We start from the raw sequence: 20,088 nt of genomic DNA, 5'->3' as shown, positions 1-20,088 counted from the left end.
ACAAGGGGTAACTTCATTAGAGCACCAGGTTAGGTTTACAAGTTAAACACTGTTAAAATACCTGTCTTTCCTCCTCTCCTGTCTGGTTTCCAGGTTTTCTGCTGATGGCAAAGCTACAATATGAGTCTGGAGCAAAAGTCTGAAATTTTAAGGTAAATCTGGCGACCTGATTTCACCCATATTTCAACCTTATTTCCCCCCATATTTCCTGCTTTTAAGGCACAGAAACACTGAAACAGCCCCCACTGAGTAGCACTCTGCTTTCTGGTCTTGTATTAGTGTCAGCAGCCATGTGGTTTGGTTTTGGTTTTTTTTTTTAATGTACTTAAATGTAGAATAAATTTATCTAAAGTACCAAAAATTACGGCCTGAACTTTGGCTGACTTTGGTCAGCTGTAGCAGTAGCTGGAATGTCAACACCTCACCAATAGGTATGATTTAAAAAAAACTTATGTGCATGAAAAATGATAGTGCTTAGGAAAAATAACTGGACAAAAAGAAACCGTGATGCAGTTGAATAAATGTACTAAATTCTACTCATCATTTGCAGTTCATTTAAAATTTAAAAGTCTATACTAGCTGTGTTTTTTGTTTTGTTTGTTTTGTTTTGGAAAAAAGATAGCATCTCTAGTTCCTTCCTATACTAACTCAGTTAGCAATCTACCTTGATAACACTGGAATGGCAAAAAAAAACCCAGTGAAAAACCCTTCCAACATATCATTCAAATCATATCTAAAAAGGTGGTCATAAATATTTTAGAACCCTGGCAAACCAATAAGAGCAAGGCCCATTAAGGATAAGATCTTTTACAACAAATTAAATAAAACAATTTATTGAAGCCTGGACTTGAGATAAACTAGATTTACTAGCTGACCTTTTATTCATTTAAAGAACAAAATTAGCTCTAATTGCATTAGAATGGAATCCAGTAAATTTCTTCTAATGTGGCATCCATGCAAGTATTGCTGTAATTGTTTACAACTAAGATGGAAATGCTTTGATAATAATCTACTTTCTTCTTATTTTACTGTGCAGTTAAAACACTTGCAAAAAAACTCCTAAGCAGAACAGTTATTCCAATATTGGTTTATCCATCCTCCAGCAACAGTACATTTTCATGTCTATTAACCCAACATCATTAGTAGCTGTTTCTTTTAATTGATGGGTGTTATAAGAACATTTGCACTCCAGACAAGCTCGAATGCAGGTATCACTTTGAATCTAGAAGAAATATGTATTTTAGTATTTTCTGTTCAGAAACAAAAAAGAAAGACACTTCTCTGCCACTGACATCACTGCTTTGTATATTGGTATATTTGTATATTGGTCCAAGCAGAGCAGCCAAGAAGTGAAATTATAAAATCACAGAATGGTTTGGGTTTGAAGGGACCTTAAAGCCCCCCCAGTTCCAACCCCCTGCCATGGGCAGGGACACCCTCCCCTATCCCAGGTTGCTCCAAGCCCCGTCCAACCTGGCCTCGAACAATTCCAGGGATGAGGAATCCATAACTTCTCTGGGCAACCTGCACCAGTGTCTCAACACCCTCACAGCAAAGAATTTCTTCCCAAGATTTAATCTATCCATGCTCTCTGTCAGTTTGAAGACACTCCCCCTTGTCCTGTCACTCCGGGCACTTGTCCAAAGTCCCTCTCCAGCTCTCTTGGAGCCCCTTTAGGCACTGGAAGGTGTTCTAAGGTCTCTCTGGAGTCTTTTCCTCTCCAGCCCCAACAGCTCATTACACTGCAAAGGAATTTGGAATAGAAAGGGAGTTTCTTAAAAGGCCATGAAACAAGGTATCAGTATCTCTGACCCACTACTGGCTGGCAGGGCTGATGATGATGTACTCACATGATGAAGTCAGAAGTCAGAATGTGTGTGGGTATGAGAAAGTCTGGGGTGGGATAAGATGGGAAGCAAAGTCAGCTCTTTGGTGCTAAATACGGCTTCAGAACTTTGATTTATAAGTTCTGCATTAAAAATACAAGTTAATTTCCCCCATATAAATACTGTACAGTCCTTGAAAAAGCAGAATTTAAGAGTATCCATAGTTCCTCAAGGAGGAAAATGGGTTTGTGGGCTTTAAAGGCACAGTCTGTCCAGCCATGCACGTTCAAGTCATGTACAGCAGGACAGACAACAGGCCTGAGAAAGCTAGAGCTTTGTACAGCCACCTGAGGCACAGAAATTTTAGATCACACTCAAATACTGTGAAAGGCAGAAAGCAAAAATGGTTGAAGACAGGATAATGTCCTGATATTTGGGGTGTGGGTGTCCCATAGAAACCAAGGAATGACTAAAGTCTCTTAGCAGCTTCAAACCAGTAAAAGCCACAGTTACCTAATGGGGAGGAGTAGGACAGCAGAGAAAAGGAGAATAATCATAAAAATGCCATTTAACTTCATAAAGAGGAAAAATTAATGATTTGGAGACGTACCCCATAATGGCTCTATAAGAGAAACTACATTAGCGATCCTTAATATGAGGAATGGAAAGATCAGTTTGGTGCTCGTGTTTACCATCAGACATGAAAGTGTGCTCTGCACCATTAAATCAACATGAAAAACCTGACTAAAAGAAACCCTTCACATACAACACAGGAGCAGCCTAAGGAGCCCGGTGACGCACGGTTTCCCCAGCCTCTCCAGACACCTGTTTATGCTGGATGATCTCAGGATAGGGATCATCCTATTTACACTCCTCCAGTACAAAGTAACTATTATTTGTACAACAGCACCCAATAATTAGGGAGCTAATGAATCAACACTTGAAATGCGTTAGGTACACTCATGAATAATCATCAACAGTTATAACAAAACAGAGGCGGATAAAGGAATTCCAACTGTTATTCCTTAAAGCATAAAGCAACTGTTGGCTGAAGAGCGTTGTGAAACTTAGCTGTAGGTTACATGAGGGATAACCATCCATTACAAAAACCTCGCTGCATGTCACTGGAGGCATCATACAAGTCTAGATGGAGTCTTGTAATCCGTGCCCTAGAAAGACGTGGAGTGGGACACACACTGGGATGGATGGATGGAAGATGATGGGTCCCACTTGGAGAGTATACTTTGCCACTAATTTTTAAACATTTCCCACTGAAAATAAGATCTCCCACAAGCAACAGAGGATGAACTGTGGTAAGCACATGCCTCATGGATGGATTTGTTCTTACTTACATCTTGTCTTGGCCTGCTCCCACTCTTAGTGTCAGCCGAGGAATAACCGGTGATGGAGCCGGAACAACTGGTTCCACCTTTATCTGTACAAGGGAACACAATCATCAATCAAAGACTGCAAGCAGACTCCCAAAATATATTAATTACATGAAAGCACTGATGGAGTTAACCAAACAGAGTATATCAGCTTAATGAGACAAAACTGACATACTGCTCTCTCACTCTTCGTGCTGTAGCATGGATGGTCTTAGTTTGTTGGGAGTCCCAGGCACAGCAAATCACAAATACAAATTCTAAACTAAAAAAATCAGCTTGAAATTTAGCTGCATTTGCACCTGCTTATACCCTTTGTTAACAAGTCTTCCTAAAGTAGTACTTCTAGAGACACAAAACCCCCCAGTACGTTTCTAAACAATGACATGAAACGCTTTGTCCTTAGTACTCAAGCTTGACAGGTACCAACCAGTGCTTGCAATTTTTTTTCTGAGATTTAAATTTCATCATTTTCCAGGTTCATCACATAAATGTGCCGTGATCTTCTTGAATCAAAAGGAGACACAGAGGAAGCAAATAAACCCCAAGCACCAACACTGAATACTTTGAGAAAGTTTTTATCCGCACAGGAATAACAACCACTGCCTTTTAATGCAATTAGGCCAAGTGTTTTAAGGACTATTTTTCAAATGGCTTGGTTTCCAACCTCAGTATCTGGTGGAGTTTAGACCACTTGAATATGTCCTTGAACTCTTGGAGCCAGCATGTGCCAAAATTACAAACACCCACTGAGCTACTGCTTTGCAAAACCTGTGTGGACACTGTAATGATTCTCCATACATAGGCTGCTCAGTTTGTATCTATGTAAGACAAGTGTATGTATATATATATATATATAATTATATATTATTTATATTTTTTATATATATCTCAATCAAAAGAGACAGAGACTGATCTTGTTTTGAGCATGTGTGTCATCATATTTAACAAAATAACCACTTAGCTGAACCTGGTCCAGGAACTCAGAGACAAAACTTCCATGCAAACATTCAACGGAAACATGAGGAAATCTCTGGTTTCATAAAGAAAGGGAGGGCAAAACAATCAATTCAAAGCACAGAAAGCAGTGCAGGAGACAGAAGGCCAGAGTGGGGAACTCAACTGGGACTTACACTGAGGAAGGTAATGATAAAGTCCTATGCCATGCACCTTCCCCAAAGAAATGGAGCTGCTCCCTAGGAGATGCCTGACCAGAGAGAGAAGGGCTGCAGCCTGAGTGGTATTCCTGCTTTGATCCAGTTAACTGTGCTCTCCAGTAAAGCTCTCCATGGATATGGATTAGCCAACTTCACAGGCCCCTCTCTGCTCCTTTGTTTATGTAGCACAATTTTTTGTTACATCATTCGCCCGGAGTGTTGCAAGACCTTTTTTACTCTGAAGCTTCTAATGCCTGCAACAATTTCACTGCCACCCTCCATAGGTGAGCCTCTTCTCTGCTTTCCCAGCATCTTTAACCTGTAGTATTGCCCACTCCAAAGAGACAGGGAACTGAACCCTGGGTACTGGAGGCTCAGGAACATGGCTTTGTGCAGACTATCTTACCACTTCTCCTGCAGGTTTCTTCTCCTTCTGTAGTGCCTGCTTGGAATGCAGAACCTCCTAAGATGGGCATTGCTGCTTTGGCTTCCAGCACACAGCACAGAGAGACACCCACACCACCTATGAAGGTCCTTGGTGCTGTTGTTTAAATACCACCAAGATGTTCTAAACAATGGCGGTGTGGGCTCATGTGGCAGAAGAAAAGCACATAAACCACTTCTTTATGCTCAGATACCAACATCACAATCTGCTGGGAGAGGAAAACAGGGCTCCACCACAATCCTAAAGCTTATCCTTTGATGCAAGAGGATAGGAAGCATCTTTCTACTACGTGGGTTTGTGTGTAGGGTTTGCGTGACTGGAGCAGAAAGAAAATCAAGGAGCATCCACAGTCATTTCCTACAGTATAGCTTGGCCTTCCTCTACATTGATGTGAGGATTTTGATTCAGGAGCAAGGGCAGCTGACTTTGGGGCAGCTCTGGCAAGCCCTGCCCTGATGCAAGGATGGCTCCATTTCTCACGAAGCAGTTCCTCAACTACTTTAGTTTCCAGCTCAGCGTATTAAGGTTTGCTGAAACTGGGTCAGCAGCCGCTCAGTCACTCCTCCAGCACGCCCGGTAATCTCTGGAGTACAAGTGGGGTGTAACTGCTCCAACTGTTTGCTTTTAATTTGGTAGAGCGTGAAAGGCAGTGCCCCAGCTCACTGTCTCCTTTTCTGGCCCCGAGAGCAGCTCCCGACACTCCTGCGGAGCACGGAGCTGCAGGCAAGCCCAGTGCCAAAGCTGCTCTTCCTCATGCCACCACCAAACACTCCCAGTACGACGCCTTCAGCTTCTGATTTCTGCCATTTTTGCAGGGTTCTGTTTGCTGTACTGTGTCTTTCAGCAGCTCAGGGCAAAAAAAAAAAACTTGATAAAACTCTTCAACTCCCAGGAGGATGGGATGCACACTTAGGCAGTAACTACACTTAAGACTCAAAAAATGGGAACATTCCAGCTGAGTCACTCTTTTGTTTAAGTGTAGCAATATTAGAAACAGGAATGGGATATTTTCTACTGGCCATCACGAGCTGGAACTGCAGCGAGCCCACAAAACTCATCTTCCAGGTTGTGCTTACGCCTCCGGAGCAGATGCGCCGTGGAAGATTAAACGTCCGAGCTGTAACTTGATCATTTGCTCTTGCAGCACAACTGCTGGCTAAATAAGTCATTGTGTGATCTAAAAGCTAAATTAAGGAAACATGTACTTTTAGGGGTTAAAACGAAAGAGCAGCATTCTGGAGTAATACTGGGAATTGGGGCCAGCAGAAGAGCATTTACAGTGGATTACTAAGCTTCCCAAATCACCAAAGAGGTAAAGTCCAGCAATATAAGACTCCTTTGTAGCTAACTAAAAATACATTGTCAGTGGATTTGTCCAGTTTTATGTATAAGCAATACTTCTTTCACCTGAACTAATACTAGTAGTCATATAAGCCCCTTATTGCCATGTGCTGCATTTTTTTTGCTAATCTTCAAGGATTTAGCTTCTTTGCCACATACCTCAGGGCACCAACTGATAAAGCTCTAACTCTCCATTTTTCCAGGACACCAGCAGTGCGGCCTTGCAAAAAATGAAAATCGCTCAAGAGATTTAAAGGGGAAATTTATTTTTAAAATCCTGACTTGCAGCAAAGAGGTGGATTTAAAAAAAGCTTATCTCTCAAGAATCAGTTTAAATTTTAATTCTATCTGGGGACTCTTTCATGCATTCTAGCTTTAAAGTTTATCTTTTGACAGGGACTTTTTGCCAGGGTAATGGGCAGCTTTGTCAATTTAATTTGCCCAAGTTTTTATTAGTGTTGAACTCCTTTTCCCTACATATATATATATCTGTTCAGTCTACACTGAAGCTTTACCAGTTTGTATTTGTTCATGTATCTGCTTTATCGCTCTAAAGCAAACTAGATACAGAGAATTGCAGAAGAAATGCAAAACTGAATGCATGGAAAACGAGAAACTCATTGACTCTACTTCGAATTCACCCATATTTAACTTAAAAAGGAATCTCTGCAGAAATTCTCAATGAAATACTGACAAAACCTCTCAGTGATGAGGGACAGATAGAAAAAATGGGGAATCTGTGAAAGTGCTGCCAAAGTATAAAACCAGACATTAAATTGTCATGGATAACTGGGCCACCACCCTGTCGATCCCCAACTCATCCACAGCTCCCAAATGTTCTCCAGCTCACCCAGATTCTGCATGGAAAAAAACATTAGTCAACTTAAAAAATATATCAAGTTTTGAAATCAGCACTTTGTTGCAAGTCCAGCAGGAAACGTTAACAGCGGCAAAATAAGGAGAGTGGGGAATGTCCCAAATCTGACCTTGTACAAACCAAGAATCACACTCAAAACAGGATGTAAAGAGCATCTTGGTAAAACCAGAACTTACACAGTGTTTCCTAATGCTCAGGATAGAGATTTAGGAAATCCTGCATCCAAGGTTATCGCACATGAAGACAATCTCTTTCTCTTCTTCTTTCTTTTCAATATTAACAATTTAATACGTATTATAAGGTGAAGTGACAAAAAATTAGAGCAAATCCTGAATTAGGGGACTTGCTTCTAATGGGATTTCAAATCTGATAACATGCAAATATGCTGGTTTCATTTCTCAAATATTAAATATATTGTGAAGATTAGGTGATATTGGAAAGAAGAAATTATCTTTGGCTGATGTAAATCAGTAAGGAGTTACAGGAGTGGAAGGAGCTCAAACCCCTTGAAAATTAGCTCTCCCCTTTTCTCTCTCTCAAGCACAAGGCTCGAAACGAAAGGTGACATTTGAACATTTAGACCATAATCTGAAAACAGTTTTCTTACTTCAAACAAACTGGAGCAACAAGGGGGCAGACTGGCTAAGAGGAGACTCAGCAGCTCTTCTGAGCACCTGAGATAAGTGGGGAACTCGTTTACTTGAAGGCAGTCTGCTCCTCATTTCCGCCCGCCTGGGAATTTCCAGGCTTTGAAAGAGGACTTTTAGGAACAAAATTTAAAATTTAGATGAAAGGTACAGGGTTGCTGGCCCTACTAGTGGAAGTCTACAGAACACAATTTCTGCATTCCAGCACTGCACTGCGTGTGTGCTGTTGTTGAGTTTGAGCCCCAGCTTTTCCACGTGAAAAGTGAGATGAGGAAAACCAGAAGGACAATCTCCCATTTCAAATTCACAGATTTGAAATTCTACTGTGTTGTTTTCCAAAGAGGTGGGACAATCCCTGAAACTCTTGGCAGACATCTTCCTTGGAGCTGTTATTTTTAAAAGACACCAAACCTGTAATCCCACTTCTCCTCAAAGCTCTTGGACAAGGCTCAGCAGCAAACACAGGAATCCAATTTTGGATTTTCCAAGTAAGTGTACCATCTCAGCTCATCCAACCAGCTTACCTTTTCGTGTTTGTGTTTCTCCTTTTCTTTCTCTTTCTTTTCTTTTTCTTTCTTCTCCTTTTCCTTCTCCTTCTTTTCCTTTTCTTTGTCCTTCTCCCTTTCTTTCTTTTTCTTCTTCTCTTTTTTGTCTTTCTTCTTCTCTTTTGGTTTCTCTTTGTCCTCAAACAGTTTTTCAGGAAGCATTGGAGACAAGGAAGGTAACATGCTGGGAAGCCTCATGGCAGATGGTGTGCTGAACAAGGGCACAGACATTTCTTTGGGAGGTAACACAAGAGGTGCTGATGGCACCTTTATCTTATCTTCCTTACCCTTATCTTTGAGTTTCTCTTTGTCTTTTTTATCCTTGTCTTTTTTGCCTTTCTCCTTCTCTTTCTTTTTATCTTTATGTTTCTCTCTCTCTTTTTTGGTATTGCCATCTTTCAACTTTACTTTTGTGTCAGCATCCTCAAAGTCCTTTAGTTTGAATTTATAGGGATCAAGATCATCCTCTTTGAGTAGTTCCTTCCACTGGAACTTTGCTTCCTTGTTTCCTTCCTTGTCTTTATCCTTCTCCTTGTTCTTTTCCTTCTCCTTATTTTTCTCCTTGTTCTTCTCTTTGTCTTTTTCCTTTTGCTTCTCTTTCTTCTTCATTTTTGTTTTCAGCTCCTTTTTCAATTTCTTTTTCACTTCTGTCGATGAAGCCAACTTGGTTTTCTCCTCATAGACTTTGAGAAGAGGTTCTGGAGTTGGTGGTGACGCAGAAGGAGAGGAGAAATAAGTGAAGTTAGTGGGTGGATTAGAAGGTGTCCCCATATTTGCCTTCCGGATGACTTCATCAATTGAGTCATCCATTGTCCATGAAATGTCTGAACTTGAAGTCCCACCTGAGGCAGGTATTGGAGTTGCTCCTGCTTTATTTGCACTATTGGCAGAAACAGAAGGTTTAGGAGTTGTGGTCTCTGAAATAGAAAGTCTTTTGGGACTGGTAAAAATCTCCCCTTCTGATTCGGAGCCAGAGGAAAACTCGAAGGGATCCGGTTCTCGTTCCGCGCACGCGCGAGCAATCACAGCATCGATGGAATCATCGATGGTCTTGTCCATTACTGGCGCTTTCTTCACCTGGTTCTCAATATTTGGCTTGGGGGCAGGCTCAGGTGGTGTCTGCACTTGTTTTACTTGAATGTTTTCCTTTCCTATCTTGTCACTCAATGCAGCCAGAGGGGTTCTACTTGGTATTTCAGGCTTCACAGGCGGTTGTGGAACATGAGCAGGAACCTTTGGACTTTTAGGACTTTTTGGGCTCTTGGCGCGACCTGGTGACTTCTTTTCTTTGGATCCAGTTTTTGGTGAACGTATGGGGCTTCCAGCTACCACTGGCGAGGGTGCAGTTTTAGGTGATTTTGTCTTCTGTCCTGGAGAACTTGTTTTGGACTTTGTTTTGGGCACAAACGGCTTTGCCTCTAAAGTTTTGGGGGTTGGCACTTGGGATTTTGCAATGGGAGCCAACATCGGTGGTTCTGGCGAAGGAGGGGCTAAGTCTGTACTGTCCTGAGCATGAACTGGAGACAGCATTGGTGGTACTTTTTGAGTATTTATTGAGCTAAGAGGCTCACGTGGTTCCAGAGTTATGTCCAAGGCGTCCCCTTTGGAAACAGATAGTTTTGGCCGTTTCACAGGTGGGAATTCCTCGGCATCAGGACTTTCTAACGGTCCCTTGCTCAAGTAGTTCTCATCATTAATTGCCTCATCCTCTTCCATGTCTCCTTCTTCCTCCAGTGGGACCTGCATGGCCTCTGCAGATGTACCTCCATCGGTAGGCACCTGTTCCTCTTCCTCTTCTGTAACAAAGAACATTTTAAAAAGTATTAGGATAATTAAAATGTGTTTTACAGAGACAAAGAAGCATCAGAGCAAATGTTCACGTGCATCTTAGCCCACAGGAGATAACTGGCCACCTAAGAACTTCTTACTGGTCTGCCTGGAAGGAACACCTGGCATCTCCTGTCTCACATCAGCCACCATCGGAACTGGCAGGTGCCCTCATGGCAGTGTAACATCAAACCCACGAGCACAGACAGAGCTCACCAATGGTGGCAGAGCTCATGGAGCAGGTCCAAAGTGTCACTTCTACCCAAAAATGCCATGATTACCTCCTCATTCCTTTCTAAATGAAGGGAGAGAGGCTGAAACATTTCTTGCTGTAACACAGTGGACTGCAAAGCATCAAAGTAAAATTAACCAGAATTGTCTGTCTTGACTACACATCTCACAGTTTTGACTGCAGATTAACCACTAGGAAAATGTCTTCCTGAACCTGGTTTGTTTTTTCCTGAAGCAGCACAGTCTGAAGGTTAAAGCAGAAGACTAAAAGCCCCATTCAACCTGCCAGGTTCTGTCTCTGATACCATCTTAAGAGCTGCTGCACATGGACATTATCTGTTATGACTGTATGGGAACACCCCAGCATTGTGTGTATGTGTGTGTTGGTTTGGATCAGGAACAGGCCTTTGAAATGCATTTCCCAACCCCACCCCCCTACTGTTGTTTTGTTTGCATCATGGAGCAACCCTGGAGTGCATGTGCTGGCTTCCTGCAGTAGTGAAACCAAGATGAAAGAGGAATACACCTAACATGCTCCAAAGCAAGGGAGATTTTGGGCTGTGAGACCAAAAACCAGCTTGTGAAAACAAGATAAACCTGAAACCTGCACAGTGTGGACATCACGCAACAACTGGTCCAAGTCTGTGTGATTGCTCTGGGTTTTTTTTGTTTAATAACAATTATTTTCTTTTCCTTACACACAACACCATCTTCAGTCCCACACGTGATGTTATGGTGCAGAGAAAGGAGAAAATGCACTTGAGATCTCTCAGAAAATCCACAACAGGTTTAAGAAGAGAACCTCTGATCTCCCCAACCACAGCCAAGTACTTTATCCTCTTGGATACACTTCCTCACTTTCAAAATGGAATTACCCGAGCAGGAAAAAGGATTCTTAGTCTGGAATAAGAATGTCTACACAGGCATTAACCTGACACATTTATATTTGGAGTAATTACATCATTGCACCTATGCTGGTTACCATTGCTGCACAGACAGCCTCACTTCACTTTACCCCCACATCTCTGTTTACCCACCTGCAAAAACTCATGACATTTTGTCTAGCAGGGCTTCTGAGGAAAGATATCAAGTGCTCCAAGATTCTCACAAGAAATACGTGGTAAAAGACATTTATTAGGACAGTGGCTAAAACCCAACTTCTTAATGAGCAGGTGGTTTTAAAGAAGCAAACACCGAGAAACTTAAAACGTTCCACTAACACCGTTTAAAACTCTGTAAGGCAGCATCTTTCTGAAATATCTCTTTTCAAGGAGTTTATTTTCAGGTTTTCTGTGCTGGTGTTTCTCTACTGTAATGTGTCAATGCTCTGATTTAGGAGAGTTGAGTCAAGAGCCCTGGGCTGCAGCACAAATCTTGCCAGCATCACAAATTAAGTAAAATGAGCTAGCAAGTCTGGCTTTCGCCAGGGCCCAGAGGATTTACAGCAGCCATCCCAGAGAGGAGACTTTGCCTGAGGATAAAGCCTTAGCCTTCCGTGAAAAACAGAAATGTTAGGGAGTTAGGTTTTGCCTGGCTGGGCACTGACATTAAATTTTTTAAACTGCAAAGTTAGAGTATAACTGAGAAATCACTGTGGGCTGAGCCTGCACCTGCTATGGGGGGAAGAAAAAAACCTGCTTCCCCATCATGGAAGTCATTTCAATCTCTGTTTAAGCTGCTGCAGAAATCAGCTGCCTTCACCTACTTGGAAGCATTTTGGGGACGAAGAATCAGCATTCATCAGATGTCACACAGCGCTGGTTGCTACCCAGCAATTCCCCTCCCAACCCCACTCCACCCAGTTCACCACTGAGAGTTTTTTTTCATTTAAAAGAGAGATAAAATTTAAAACAAACACCATACTTTAAAATCGGGATTTAGAGAAATCTTCTGCCTCAGCCACAAGATGAAAAGTGTAGTCAGATTCAAGTATTAGGGAAGATAGGGTTTGATCATGCAGACTTTAGAGATAGCAACATATACCATTTTAATACAAAAACAACGGGGATAAAAAGAGTCAATAAAGTGGAAGAGAAACTGCTGCAACAAACAGTAAAAAAATTACATTTGCTAGAAAAATCAGAACATTTATTCGCTAAAGATTTCTGCCTGGTGTCCGTTTTAACAGCCCCTCTGTTATGCTGTGTCTCACGGAAGGGCACTGAAATATTTCATATTTTTATAACTTCTTCCCATCCCAAGGTGCTTCTCATGTTTTACCTACTCAGGATTGCAGAATACCAGCAGCTGCTGGATCAAAGGCAAAAAAACAGTTTCAGAGGAGGTTTGGAGAACAGGGACCGGAGTTTTGTGCAATAAAAAAAAGGAGCGATGCTTATTTTTTTTCTAATAAGGCCAAGTAAAGTTTGCAGCGGGCCCACGAAGCCTCTGTGATCTTGTGTGGAGGTGCCAGGGAAGGGCAGGAAAGGTTAAAGTGCAGTTTGTAGAGGTGAGACTAGAAATCGGGGTGTTTTGGCTCCAGCTTTCATGCACATTCCTGCAAGCCACAAAGACAACTTAGTAAGGAAGCAGAAGCATTACCATCCCTTTTATATGGACTTGGATTCCCCAAAACATCTGGAAAAAATTGCCTGGGTCAGTCCTGAACAATCCAGGGACTAAGGAAGTTCACGAGCACTTAACTACTGACACACATTCACCACTTTTCAGACATGCTCAGATGACAATCTGGAATCCTATCGTGGTCAAATGAAATCCAAATTTCTCTTGGAGCGAGGCCATGGTCTGATCCTCAGCAAGGACTGGTTTTCTGCCAGGCAGCAGCTTTCGAATCTGAGCCACTGCAGCTGCGGTCAGGGCAGAAAACAATGAACCACTTTTTTTTTGGGGGGTGGGGGTGGAGGGGTGGGGTTAATTAGAGAAATGAAATTTTTATCATGGGTTCAAGGCCTACGGCTCTTTTTCCTCCCGAAGGATTCACACCAGAGAAGGAACCAAATATGGGAAAACATCAGGTCTGAAGTGTGATCTGCCTGACTTGGTGATGAGCCACTTTCCCACCTCTGTCCATCTCACTCCCCATCCGGCACCTCTGGGCCCGCCATCCTTTGTGCACGGGATTGCTTTTTAACTCTCTTCACTGCCATTTCTCCCTATCTCCGGCCACCTTATTAATGATCCAACCCCAGTTAGCATCTACAGGTCAAATGCATATCACCTCGGCCATCTGCCCTCATAACTCTCTGCTGTAATGAAAGGAGACTAGAGCTGTTTGGGAGGTTTCTCAAGATAACAGATACATTTATTTCTGTTGTTTTTTTTTTTTTTTTTTTTCCTTTTGGTCGTTAGAGAAGTCAGTGCTGGATCAATATTAATGCTCACATTACTAAAGCCATAGAGAGCAATTGTTTATGATGTCAGCCTGTCCCTCGTGCAGAGCCTGCGTTCAGACCACGCACAGGTTAGAGGAGGGATGATTTCAGCACTGGATTTGTCTCTCACTGAAATAAAAGCAGCTGAGAGCTGTTAGCATGCTGTTTGTGAGAAATCTGTTTATTAAGACAGCATTTATTACTTGAGAACACTAGGGTAAGCCAGGGAAGTGGTGGAATCACCATCCCTGGAAGTGTTCAAAAAAACATGCAGATGTGGCGCTTGGTTTGTTGGTGGCCTTGGCAGTGCTGGGTTGGTTGATGGCTGGACTCAATGAACTTAGAGGGCTTTTCCAACCTAAATAGATAACAACATCATTTTTGTCTATGTAAGAAGGTAACTTCACTTTCATGAAAGGATGATTTTGAAGTTAAGGGAGGAAGGAATCCACTCCTCTCTTGACATGGGTCTGCAGTGTGATTTTGGGCAGGTCACACTATGTCCTGCTGCCTTCCCATCTGACAAACGATGATAATTCCACCTCACAGAGGTGCTGTAAAAGCTGAACTTGATAAATATGTAGCTCCTCGGGATTTCTGGACAGAAAGCATTAGAATCCCAAATGCAAACCGTGGGGATCTGTCACCACTTCAAATGCTGGAAAATTTCTTAAGCTGAACAGTTCAGTCAGGAAACTGAAACTCCTGCACCTTTCTTAAGGAAAAAACATTAAAGAAGCTCAAACTCTACTTCTTGGTAAATCATGTTCCTGTAGCACAGCAGGGACCCCAAAACCAAAGGCTTATTGAATTTATATCTGCTTAATTTGGCCACAGCTCAGTTTCAGGACAGCACTACTCAACACTCCAGTAATGAACATCCAAGTTTTCAATGATCAAGGGACTATTTGTCCCTAAACCTGACACAAGGGTACAAAGGAACAGAAATTCTGCCTTTATTGCAGAAAAAGAAGCACTCTCACTCTCACCACACTGTCATGCTCTCCTGGCTGCCTTGAGAGAGGAGGCAGCACACAACTACTCCTACAACAACAGGTCAGATGATAGTGAAGGCAGGAAAAATAGATGCAAAACTCATCTGACTGAAGAGATGCACCTACGTGTGGGTATTCTTCAAGCAAGAAAACCTATTATATATAAATATGTCTATGAAATTAGAATTGTCATAATTTTGATCATGACCAGACTTTTTGCTTGGTAGCTCCAGAGACAGCACTATAAGTACTTCAAGAGAGTTGGTGCCCTAGAGAACATGGCAGAGACTGGGAAAGACAAGATCTCTGCTCAGCTCCTGGCTCTGCCAAAAACTTACCCTGTCAGTTGGCTGGTATTTAATTTAAGCAAAGTTCCAGTCTCTCCTCTGAAAACTGGATTAATATTTCGTTACGCCACAGGGTGGTGAGAGGATAAAACTATCTGGGTAAGACATGCAGATTGAAGAATAAACAAATATTTCTTTGGTACAAGGTGAAGCAGAGTTAGACACGCTGGCCTAAAGCTGGACACTGCTTGCTGAAGAAAGAATAACTTGATTTTAGTAACAGCAGCTCTTACCCCCAATGTTACAGTTAACATATTAACTGCACAAAGCTTTGGGAGGTTACAGTTCCTGTGGAAGCCAACTCTTGTTATTATAATAATGCAAGATTTTGGCATTTGGTATTTGATAGCAACTGTAGTATGGCAGATAAAAAGTATCAGCTATCAGAGCAAACCCACTGAGGATGCAATTCTCAGAGAGCAGATGTTCCCACGCAACTCATACATGACTATTTTCAACAATTAAATTTCTCCCATAAACCTTTTCTTTTTAAACAGAACTCGAACATTTTGTGTTCTAACAGAATGCAAAGTAGTCAAATAAGATGTGCCAACAGATCTTGGAATTCTTTCACATGTAGTTCTTGTTCATATCAAGTCTCTCTGCTCCTTTGCACTGCACTGTACCAAGTCCCTAAGTATGGAAGTTGGAAGCATCAGGGTTTCTGAGGAAAATTAGGATTCAGGAAAGGAAGTAATTTGGAAGGGCCTACACTGAAATCTTCAACTCCTCTTTCTTTCCAAGAATGCACTCCTTAGGAGCACATGGATATCAAGCTGGGGGTTTTATACACAGACAGCTCAGCCTCTCAAATGCAAGGAAGGAAGAGAATGTTCCCACCCAGCACATGAAACTTTTCAGTAAAAAAAAAAAAAAAAAACACACAAAAAGAAAAAAATCTTACTGCAGACTTCCAGAATAATTTTCCTATTGTCCAGTTAAAGCATGGGACGAAGCCAAAGATAATTTTTGGGAAATTTTAAGTCATTAAGTCAAGAGCTTACATCCCTATCATATCCTGATAAGCAGGGGCTTTTGATTTCTGTTAAAAGTGAAGTTCTTTTCTTACACTGTGATATGTTTTATCTTTTTAACTTGTAATAACAATGGCCTTTCCCCAAAACAAACAGAAAGTGTGCTTGTAGTCCATAAAGGAAATTAATGGAAGAGGGACAAAATTCAATCCTGATATCCTCCAGGCCAATATCCTGATACTCTAATGCAATATGAAGACACTAAGATACTTGCAATACACTTGGAGCTTAAAATACTGCATTTTATACAGATACTTGTGTATATATGTATATTTATAACTGTAATTCCCTTGCCCTATGAAAACAACTGATCACTGATGTGACCTGTTTACCAAACAGGTGATAAACCAACAGATTTCTCTTTTACTGTATAAAGATGAACCAAACTATCACCAAACCCTGGCATTTTCCAGTTGGTATTTTCTATGGGAAGAGAACTGGTAAGAGAGCACCATCAGGGAGCTTATCTTCCATGTCTCAAATTTTTCCAATGACACTGCCAGTGAGCATGAGAACAGGGTATTGACAGTTTGTCAGAAACAAGCCACAGCTCCTAAAGCTGCAGTTCTACATCACCTTGTTGCTTTAAAAAGAAACAGTCCAATCCTTTTGTTTGTCCTGGTTCAAGCATTTGTGCAGGAGAATGGAAAACTAAACAAGGCTAAAATAAGAAAGATTATCTGTTGGTTTGAGCTCAAATCACCTATCTGGTCTGTTATGATACTACTCAAACATTTGGGCTAGAACAAGCCACAGAGGAAAGTCCTGCAGCTCCTTTCTTATACCAGCATCTTGCCCCTTCTCCACAGTGCAGGGGCTGACTCAGGTGGAAATATATAAGGGGGTGGAATTAAAAAAAACAAAGAGAAAGTATTTTACTGTACAGCTGGCAAAGTAAAAATCCCACCTCAGGATCACACAAGTCTAAAGGTGTTGGAAAATTAGTCCCGAATCTGTGCTGCTACAGCAAGCAGAAAGGTGTTTCTGTCTAAATACAACGAGGGAGATTTTAATTTTGCTTTGATTTTTTAACAGTGGCTCAACAGTCTTTGTAGATCACACACACATGAATGTACAGCAGTGCTGGGTTAAGGTGCCTGGAGCTGCGATGCAGCTTGGGATGGAGAGGAAAAACAACTCCAGAAGCATCTGTAGGAAGTGATGGAGTGAGAGGATGTGTGAGAACCAACCAGCTCCTTGTCAGCCTTGCCTCTGTCACTTCGGTGTTGCTCTGAACTCTCTGCGATTGAGTCTCTCCCCTGAAATCTGCAGAGCAGAGCGTGATGTGAAAACCACCACTGTTAGATAAAACACGGAGACAGGGACAGAAAGCATCTGGAAGAAAAATTTGGATTAATCTCTGTGCTTTTTATTTCACTTTTTGCTCCCTCCGGGGTGTACGATCCTTAAAAGAACCGGGAACTCGTCCCGGAGCACACGTGCAGGCACAGAGAGGTTCTCCCTTTAAAAGGGGCATTTTGACTTCTAAAAAATAAAATTATTAGCAAAGACATGGTAATTAGGCAATGACAATTCATAGAGTACAACCAATCAATAACAGAGTACATTAGCAAGACTGACAGAGGTGTGGAGCCCATACGTTATAAATGGCTCTATACTGACCTGTAAAAATGCAGCGTTTCCCTCACATTCGGCACAATAAAAAAAACTAAACTGCTATATAAGCAAGCCAACCTGAAATGACACCTAGTATTATAAATGGCCTAATCTATATGTTAATACTGTTGTATCACATAACTGCAGCAAGACTAAGATAACAATATGACTTTGGGGTTTCTATGGCTACATCCTGGGCTAACGTGCCTGAAAGGGCTTGCTGCTGACACCACACAAGCTTTCTGAGTGCTTCTCTTTGGTTATTTATGATATGATTTATGATAACGACAACATCTCCTATTTTCTCCCCTCGTCAGATACAATAAATTGCCATCGTTAATCACCGTTCTTGCTTCAGCTATGATTACAATAGTATAATAGGGGCTGGCTATGGTAATACTGTGTATTAAGGTGTTTTTTTTTTTCCCCTCCTTTAAAGAAATATGCACAAGTAGATCTTTGTAGGCGATGTCAGTACCTGTAGTATTTTAATAATCCTCCCAGGAGTATTTCTGGATGAGAATTCCTGTTACAACTGAGATTCGGCACCGCTCCTCTAGCAAAGATCAAATTTACTATCTAAAGAATCAAAATCCACGTCGCATTATCTGTATCTAATAATTCCCAAATATAATACAAGGGGTTTATATGCATTTTTTTTCTTGAGAAAAGGAAAGCAGACAGTCAGTCTTTTCACTTTGCACCTCTGTATCTAATCTTCCTGACTGAGCTATCCAAACCAGCTTTTCAAGTATCACAAATCTTACTAAAAACAAAAACAGTGAACCTATATAAACATCTGGAAGGATTTTACAGTGCTTTCCCTCTTCTATATTATGGTCTCGTATAAGAAAATATGCTCTTCTACCTTCAACAAAATCCTAGGGTAAAAACCCCCAGGCTTTTACAAATATTTTAGGAAGCAACTACTGTACCCCCTGCCAGAGGAACAGACTAGTTATTTATTGCATTGGGGCACCTGTACCTCTTCCATACTCGTAATTTTTACCTGGCATTGCAGAATTTTAGTCCTCCACTGATGTTCAACCTGCACGTGCATTTGGGTACTTGGATTTAGCAGTGAGAAAATACAGTGATTATTTAATTATCATCTCATTTTGCAATGGAGCTAAAGAACACCAGAAACAAGAAGGCGTAACTGTCCCACAGACAGCACATATTTGTTTCACTCCATTACTTCAGACTTCACTCTTTCTCCCCAAAAGTTCAGAATTTAAGCCCCCCCAAAAAAGCTTTGCTTTCTGTGTAACACATCTGTGAGAGCAGAAATGTGGTTTAGAGCCCAGGTTCTGGAATTTAAGAGTCACATTTCTCATCCTCAGGCATCCCAGAGACAGCAAGTAGGAGACAGACACGATGGCACGGTGGGGTATTTTAGATTGTACTAATAAGCATGTTTCTATTTATATTGTTGCTATAAATAGCTAATGTGCCCTTCAGCCCAGAGATCATTAGTGACCCAACTCATTACTGGTTTTGTGGCAGAGGCAGAGGAGGTGGGAGGGGAGGATGGGGTAAGATGTTTGGCATGGCAGAAATGGGGATGTGAAGACAGTGGTCCCCTATCAAAAGATGAGCTCATCTCAAAGTTCAGAGGATAAACACGGACACCTCTGTGCCAGGTGTGGCCCAAAATCCACAGGGAGAGAGAGAACTCCACTACCAGACAAGGCCTGGGATAAGCTGCAATTACCTGTGCCTGCCTGTGACTGACTCACTTTGCTCCTCAAAAAGAAACCTGGGCTACTTTGTGTCTTAATCTGTTATGTTCTTGTTCACTTGATGGAGCTTCTGCAAAAATGAATTCCCAGACGGAAGTTTTGGCTCAGTGCAGCTTAAAGACCATCATCACCCTGGTTATGCAGGACAAAGATGGAACTTTGCTGCCATAACAAAGGCCCTGAGTGTATCACCTTCAAATAACTTTTCAGTTCAACAACTCATTTGGCCATTAATTACCTTTCCTCTCCTCCTCCTCCTCCAGTGCATCACTTGCAATTGCAAGGGCACGTTTGAATCCAGATGATAAAGCTGCTCAGGGCAAGAACCGTATCTGTGTTTTTCAAAGTGCTTTGGTTACTCCTGGCACTATAAAAAAACCCCCAACAAACCCAACAAACAGGGCACGTATTTAGAGACTCTTCCATCCACCTTTTTGCCTTCGTTGGGTAAGAAAGGGAAATTACGTGTTTTCCCAGCAATTAAGAAAATATTTCATAAAAATGAGGAAGATTTGGGGAATGAGAAGTTTATTTTCAACAGTTGAATTGAGAGGTATAAAAAAGTCAACTAGGTCCTGTGCTCTAGAATAAATTGGAAAAAGTCTGTCTACCCTCTTAGGTGAAACTCTTGATTTGCGGTATCAATCCATAGTGGCACAAACTAAGACAATTCACTGAAATTTAATTTAAAAAGTAAATAAAAAAGCCCTGCCGTTGACTGGAAACTCTCACTAATGTGA

General features: G+C 41.6%; 1 protein-coding gene across 1 annotated transcript in view; it reads right to left on the bottom strand.

Annotated features, from left to right (window-relative positions):
* The window catches only part of TAF3 (TATA-box binding protein associated factor 3), a 105,349-nt gene that overhangs the window by 18,988 nt on the left and 66,273 nt on the right, over positions 1–20,088 (bottom strand). The window contains exons 2-3 of the mRNA XM_027899658.1: positions 8,203–10,019; positions 3,179–3,261 (exon numbers count right to left, since the gene is read on the bottom strand). Of these exons, the coding sequence (XP_027755459.1) occupies positions 3,179–3,261; positions 8,203–10,019 (1,900 nt within the window). The remainder of the gene's footprint in view (positions 1–3,178; positions 3,262–8,202; positions 10,020–20,088) is intronic.

Source organism: Empidonax traillii, unplaced genomic scaffold, assembly GCF_003031625.1.
Source record: "Empidonax traillii isolate 1590-97213 ecotype Southwest subspecies unplaced genomic scaffold, ASM303162v1 scaffold681:size344372, whole genome shotgun sequence".
NCBI lineage: Eukaryota > Metazoa > Chordata > Aves > Passeriformes > Tyrannidae > Empidonax > Empidonax traillii.
This window is presented reverse-complemented; position numbering and strand designations above follow the sequence as displayed.